Source organism: Mirounga angustirostris, unplaced genomic scaffold (assembly GCF_029215605.1).
Source record: "Mirounga angustirostris isolate CCGP_5_RB_7025 unplaced genomic scaffold, mMirAng1.0.hap1 SCAF_4, whole genome shotgun sequence".
Lineage (NCBI taxonomy): Eukaryota > Metazoa > Chordata > Mammalia > Carnivora > Phocidae > Mirounga > Mirounga angustirostris.
The window spans coordinates 132,575,847-132,583,243 of record NW_026991712.1 but is presented as its reverse complement, the minus strand read 5'-3'; the positions used below and the strand labels follow the sequence as shown (position 1 = coordinate 132,583,243).

The following is a 7,397-nucleotide window of genomic DNA, read 5'->3' as shown; positions in this document are numbered from 1 at the left end:
CATCAGAATTGTTTAGGTTGGAAAATTGACACACAGCCTCGTGATTGTCTGATACAAAGCACTTGTTTTCCTTAGGGGAAATACTATTGTCCTTTAATAATCAGGAAAAGGTGAGAGAAGAAACAAAATGAAGGCACAATTCATGCTAGTTTACTTCTGGGGTGTTGTTGATGCTTTATTATATATTATTATTATGCCAAGAAGGAGGCTTTTGCAGGATAGCTTTCATGCACAATTTTGTTTTGTGTTAAATGCTACCCTAGAGGCCAGAAGATTTAATGTACCTCGGCTGCTTGTCGATAAACTTTGGCCACATTTGCTATCATTGGAATAATTCATGAAATGTGGGAAGTACTTTACTGACATCATTATTTTATAGTCCTTTGGGCAAGCCTGGTAGGTAAGTTAGTGTTATTTTCCCTCTTTTGCAAGGCTATTTCTAGTAACAAACTCTTAAAATAGAGTCCAGTATTTGATAATTGATCAATCAAAATTTGATTTGATAATTGATCAATCAAAAATTGATTTGATGGTGAAACAGCATAGAGCTGGGAGTCAGAAGATTTATTTGGAGTCTAAACTCTGCTATGGACCGCCTGTATGATCTTGGGACTCAACCTTCGTGAGCTTCTACTACCTCCTCTGCAAAATGAGGCCGCTAGATTGGAAACTTCAGCCATTCCATCCAGCCATCACATCTGATTATTCCTGTACAAGCCATAACCATTTATATAATTCTGTCCAATCAAGATTAAGCACTTGTTGAATGCTGGGCACCAACCGTTCCTGCCCTGAGAAGAGAGCCAAGGCTTCAACAGCAGCAGGCACTCCCAGAGTTTGACTCCAGACATGACTAAGGCCTTTAGCCCACTGTTTGCACTGTTGCTCTGGCAACCTTCCTCTGTCATTTAAAATGTGCTAGTTATGAATAAATTAAAATATTGGTTATCACTGAGATAAGACTTTCACATTTGATTGAGTTTCCAAAGATGGAAGCATCTTCTCCATGTTTGCCAATATCATCCATACTCCATAGAAATCTGAGAAATAGTAATATTTGTATATTTGTATGATGCTTTTTGGCTTATATTTAACTTTTGTTTACATTGATCCTCATTAAAAGCATGTTGGCTGCCAAGGGAATTACTATTATATCCTTCAATTTTTTCAGGAGAAAACTGAAGTTCCAAGAGTCTGAGTTAGCTGCCAAGATTTTGCAGTAACAAGTGGTAGTGTTAGGAGTTGGTTGGCAATGAGGTAGTCAGGGCCAGGGTCCCCAACAAGAAAACAGGGAGCCAGGACAGCTAAGACAAAACTGCACGAGCATCCTGTTTTATAGCTTAGACAAGACCACAATAGCATTCTGTCTAGGAACCTCTGTAGAAGTGACTCATTGCAAAGTGACTTTTGCATAATTAACCATAAAACATTGGTCACTATCACAAGTTGAGGCAGTTAGTCTCCAGAAGTCAGCCCAAAAGACTATCAGCATGTGAACAATAACTGGATAGGTAGACGGGTGCATGATCAAGCCCTGATTAGCACACCTTAGCAACCAATCCACAGGGGCCCAAACTCAGGATGCTCAAGATAGTTCCACAAAAGAGCATATAAACCCCCCTAGATCTGAATGCCAAAACGGCAACCCTCTCGGGTCCCCTCCTTCTCTGGGAGCTTTGTGCTCTTGCTCAATAAACTTTGCTTTGCTGCCCACCCCTCTTCGTCTGGTCTGCCTCTTCATTCTTCCAAGCAGCGTGACCAAGAACTGTGGTCACCAAGGGAATAAAAATCCTGTAACAGCAGGAGGGTATGAAAGTGCAAGTCTTCACTTTTTCCACCACACGGTTGTGCTTCCATCAAAGTTTTCAACTGTCACTAAGTGAGATAACATACACAAAGTGCAAGGCAACGCAGGCAGTGCACTATAACATTTAGTTCTCTCCTTTCGTTCTCTGCTTATCATGCAAAAAGGCGGGAAAAGCACTTCTTTGAGTGGGCTGATTCATTTTTCAGTAAACCTTGAAAGCCTACCAACAGCCAAGAACTATGCCAGGCTTGGAAATACACATGTGAGCAAGACATAGTCAAGTTGCTTACTTTCCACTGCAGAAGACAGAAAAACAATTAGGGTTTACTTTCAAAAACATAATCCCTATTAGGAGAGGTATCTCCTGAGAGCTAAAGAGAGATACCAAGCCAGTCTTGGGGCAGTCACAAAGGATAACCAAGAAAGTAAATATCCAGGCTGAAATTTGGCTTTAGTAAGGCTGTGGTGATTTAAAATGTGTCCACAAATTCTTTTGACATTCCCTTCAAGAGATGGAGTTTAATGTTCCTCCTTTGGGTGTAGGCTGGACTTACTGACTTGTTTCTAATTAAAAAATATGGCCAAACTGTTGATGTTTCACTTCCAAGACTAAGTCATAAAAGACAAGTGGCTTCTGCCTTGCTCCCTCTTGGACCACTTGTTTTGGGAGAAGTCAGCTGACATCTTGGGATATTCAGGCAACCATGTGGAGAGGCTCACATGGCAAGGAACTGACACCTTCACCAATAAAAGGCAAGGAACTGAAACTTGCTGCCGATAGCCATATGAGTGAGCCATCTTGGAAGTGAATTCTCCATCCCAAGGAAGCCTTCGGTGGACAATAGCTTGAGAGACCCTGAGCCAGAATCTCCTAGCTGAGCTCTCTCTAGGTTCCTGATCCACAGAAACTATGAGATAATACATATTTGTTATTTAAAGCTGCTAAGTTTGGTTAATTTGTTACTTAACAATAGATAAATAATATGCAACAAATGGGAGGGATTTTGTGAAAATGTTTTAGGTCGAGGAAAGAGCATGTGCTGAATCAGGAAGGGAGAACATGACATGTTTGAGGAAATGGAAGCACGTAATACTACTGGAGACTCAGTTTGGGGCAGAAGGGACTGGAGAGGGTCTAGCGAGGGTAAGCAGATCCTGAAGGGTCTTAGAAAACATGGAAAGGAGTTAAGAATTCTTCTTGTGGCCTGGAACCTTTACAAAAAAGCAAACTCAAAGGTATGGTATAATTGGCAGAAAGCATAAGTTCTTTTTACTTTATTCTACTACTTTTTCTAATAACATAATTTTTTTTTGGCTAAAAGTCTTAATGAAATGTATAACCATTGTATAGGAACTCAGAAATGTAGAAGCCACAAATTACATGGGCCTTGAAAAAGAGAAGGTTAATAACCAGTATAGCACATTGTTCTTTTGTCAGAGTTAGGAAGGGTAGTGTCCCATGGCTTCATTTGGGAAACTCCTTTTGAAACCCTACATGTTCCATATTTCAATGAAGCGCTTGGTCCAAGGAAGAAGAAGGTGATGCTCTGGTGTAGATCCTGCTCTAGTTATCTTGTGAATTATGTGAAATTTCCTGCTTTTTAATTGCTTAAACTGAAAATTCAGTTCATCAAATTGCATGTTAGCAATAAACAAGCAGAGAATAAATTAAAACTATACACATACACACATGGGTTGGATGTAGCTCATCAGCTCCCGGTTTGCAATCTCTAGTATAGTTAATATAATAGCTCTGCCTCCTCAAAATTCATATTCAAAAAGCAGCCACAGTGTTCTGACTGAAATCTTGGAATTGTTATGAATTATAATTGAAATGATATTCCCTTCTGGTAAGTTACTGCTTGTAATCCCAGGGACAGGGTGATCATCCAGTTGCTCTACATTTGGCTCATTTTATCATCATAGCTAAAGTGTACAGTGCTGTCACGAGATGCAAATACTGTTTGAAGTGATCATATGAATGCGCATTAGCCCTGCCCTTATCTAAAGCTCGTCTTCACATTTGTCTGGTCCACACTTTTTTTTTTTTTTTTAAGATTTTATTTATTTATTTGACAGAGAGAGAAAGAGAGCGCAAGCAGGGGAAGCAGCAGGCAGAAGGAGAGGGAGAAGCAGGCTCCTCACTGAACAGAGAGCCCGATGCAGGGCTCGATCCCAGGACGCTGGGATCATGACCTGAGCCGAAGGTAGCCGCTTAACCGACTAAGCCACCCAGGCGCCCCTGGTCCACACTTTTGTGCCATTAGGTTGGGACATCTGATGAGAACTCAGTTACTATTTTAGGTATGTGTTTTCTTCTGGCCATTTTTTTTTTTTAAAGATTTTATTTATTTATTTGAGAGCGAGAGAATGAGAGAGAGAAAGCACATGAGAGGGGGGAGGGTCAGAGGGAGAAGCAGACTCCCTGCTGAGCAGGGAGCCTGACGCGGGACTCGATCCCGGGACTCCAGGATCATGACCTGAGCCGAAGGCAGTTGCTTAACCAACTGAGCCACCCAGGCACCCCTCTTCTGGCCATTTTTATCAAGAATATTTAATAGGTAGTGTATACTGGAAGTTCCCAACTCTAGTGCCACAAGCCCAGGCATTTAGTGTGTGTTAGTGAAAGCAGGTCAGGCAGTCAAGTTGGAAGGTGCATCCTGCATGCTAAAAGGCAAATGCTACTCAACTTTTGCCAATTGTTGTCACCCAGAAAAGCGGGTCTTCAAACCCCAGAGCTTCCAATTTTTCTTCTCTCCTTTTCTTTTTTTTTTTTTAAGATATTATTTATTTATTTATTTGACAGAGAGATAGAGAGCACAAGTAGGCAGAGGGAAAGGGAGAATCAGGCTCTCCGCTGAGTAGGGAACCCGATGCGGGGCTCGATCCCTGGACCCCGGGATCATGACCTGAGCCAAAGGCAGGTGCTTAACCAGCTGAGCCACCCAGGCGCCCCTCTTCTCTCCTCTCCTCTCCTCTCCTCTTCTCTCCTCTTCTTCTCCTCTTCTCTTTTCCTCAGTAGGCTCCACACTGGGCTTGAACTCATGACCCTGAGATCAAGACCTGAACTGAGATCAAGAGTCAAGAGTCAGATGCTTAACCAACTAAGCCACCCAGGCGCCCCCCAGTTTTTCAATTCAAGCCAGCAGCCCGAATTTTTATGTGAAATTTCCTGCTTTTTAATTGCTTAAACTGAAAATTCAGTTCATCAAATTGCATGTTAGCAATAAACAAGCAGAGAATAAATTAAAACTATACACATACACACATGGGTTGGATGTAGCTCATCAGCTCCCGGTTTGCAATCTCTAGTATAATTAATATAATAGCTCTGCCTCCTCAAAATTCATATTCAAAAAGCAGCCACAGTGTTCTGACTGAAACACAGTTCTGTCTGCAGTTCTTCATTCACTGATTTCCCCTTACTTAATTCTAAGCTTCCTTAAAAAGGATCTGGCCTTCACTTCCTTCCCTAGCTTTTTATTCTACCATCATCTTAATTGTCAGCTGATCACACATCTTCTCTGTGTAAAACAATTCAGATTTATGAATTATTGTCTGAGAGCCCTACCTGGGTTAGTATTTGCCCAGGATTTTTCATTTGATTAAATAAGGTGTTATTACTAATAGTTGCATTCAAATAAGCAGGGATGGATTTATTCTATTTTATACTTCCAGCTTTTGTCATGTCTTAACTAGCTATGATGAGTTGCTTGTATATTAAAGACAGTTCTCTCTATAACACAACTATATCTGAAAGATTATCAATGATAACCATCTTCTTTTTTTGTTTGTTTGTTTCTGGCTTCAGATATGGTTTAATGTAGTTGTTCAAACAGAAGCTTTGAGGGTGATTGCTCTTCAACTCTGATTTCTTTTTTGCTGTGTTGACTTTCTCCTCAGCCTCTGCAAGAATCTAAGAGTTCCTCTCAGCTTTAAGACTAAGGGGAAAAAGAAGAGTATTTCTTCCTATTAACTCTTGCCAAGTCCTGGGACTGTAATTGGACCTAGTTGGGTAAACTACTGACATCTGAACCAACAACTATGGCTTAGGGGAAGGAATGTGCAGCTGAGCCAGGCCTGTGTCACACATCCTCCTCCTGAGTGGAAGATGAAATCCAAAGGGAAATTTCATGTACTATCACCAGTAAAAGGGGGTGAAAAATTCTGGGAGGCCAAAATGACAGATGTCCAGGACGACAGGTTTCTCTCCAGGGTGGACATGCTCATGATGACCTAGCTTGGAAGAAGTCCTAAAAGTTTTTTCATACTTGACACACTCATAGGGTTTCTCTGCAGTATGGTTTCTTTGATGCTGAAGAAAATTTCTTTTGCTAGTGAAGACTTTTCCACAGGCATCACATAAACAGGAAGACTCCTGAATATGGATCCTTAGATGCCTTTTAATTTGTTCCTGAGCACTAAAGCCTTTTCCACAATCTACACAGTCAAAGGGTTTCTCCTCACTGTGGACTCTCTGGTGCCGAGTTAGTTTTGTATGAAAATTGAAGGCCTGCCCACATATTTTACAAGAATAAGGCTTTTCCCCTGTGTGAATACGTTGATGTTGGCTAAGATGAGAAGTCCTTCCAAAGCTTTTGCCACACTCATTACATTCATAGGGTTTCTCTCCAGTGTGGATTTTCTGATGTCGAAGTAGTGGTGAATTACCAACAAAAGCTTTTCCACACTCATTACATTCATAAGGTTTCTCCCCAGTGTGGATTTTCTGATGTCGAAGTAGTGGTGAATTACCAACAAAAGCTTTTCCACACTCATTACATTCATAAGGTTTCTCCCCAGTGTGGATTCTCTGATGTATAACAAACCCGGAACTACTGGTAAAACTATTTCCACACTCTCCACAGAGATAAGGCCTGTCACCACTGTGGATTCTCTGATGCCTGATCAGATTTGCATTATCATTAAAGGCTCTCCCACACTCTTCCATTGATAGGGCTTCTCTCCAGTGTGGATTCTCTGGTGCCGAATTAATGAAGAATTGTCATTAAAGGTTTTTCTACACTCATTACACTCAAAGGGTTTCTCCCCGGTGTGGATTCTCTGGTGTCTAACATAGTAAGAAAAATAACTGAAGCATTTCCCACACTCCTCACATCTGAAGGGTTTTCTTGCACAGTGGATTCTTGGAACCTTTAATATTTTTCACTGTGGGGATTTCCTAGTGCTTTTCCAGTTCTCAGGTTTCTAGAAAGTTGGCTCTCTGAACAACACCCTTCTGCAAACCATGTGGCAATATCACATCTCTTTCTTCAGAAATTCCCTGTGTTGATGTGGACTCATTGCCAACGTTGGTCTCAGTATCTTTACAGATGTCTTTGGATAACCATCTTCTTTTGCCCAGGCCTTTCCAGACATGATATAACTATCATCTCCCTTTCAAAGACACAATGCAGAATATTTGTTAATAAACAAAAAAAGATGGCTAGGAATAGCTCAACATTTTGGGTCTTGGGGATAAAGGAAGAAGTACTTAATGTTGCCAACACGTGTACTGTCTTGGAAGCTGGTTAAATGCAAATATCTATATCAAGAATAATTATTCTGCTTATGTTATATTTGTAAGTTT

The 7,397-nt window shown here is 40.9% G+C and overlaps 1 protein-coding gene across 1 annotated transcript; it reads right to left on the bottom strand.

Moving 5' to 3' along the window:
• Positions 1 to 5,797: 5,797 nt before the first annotated feature.
• Positions 5,798 to 7,003, bottom strand: LOC123860342 (zinc finger protein 19-like). The gene has a single exon (XM_054512807.2). The coding sequence runs from the start codon at positions 6,756 to 6,758 to the stop codon at positions 5,949 to 5,951; it is 810 nt and encodes a 269-aa protein (XP_054368782.1). The 5' UTR covers positions 6,759 to 7,003; the 3' UTR covers positions 5,798 to 5,948.
• Between the last annotated feature and the right edge of the window lie 394 nt (positions 7,004 to 7,397).

Coding starts and splice junctions, on each gene's coding strand:
- LOC123860342 (XM_054512807.2), bottom strand. CDS start 6,758: ATGGAAGAGTGTGGGAGAGCCTTTAATGATAATGCAAATCTGATCAGG.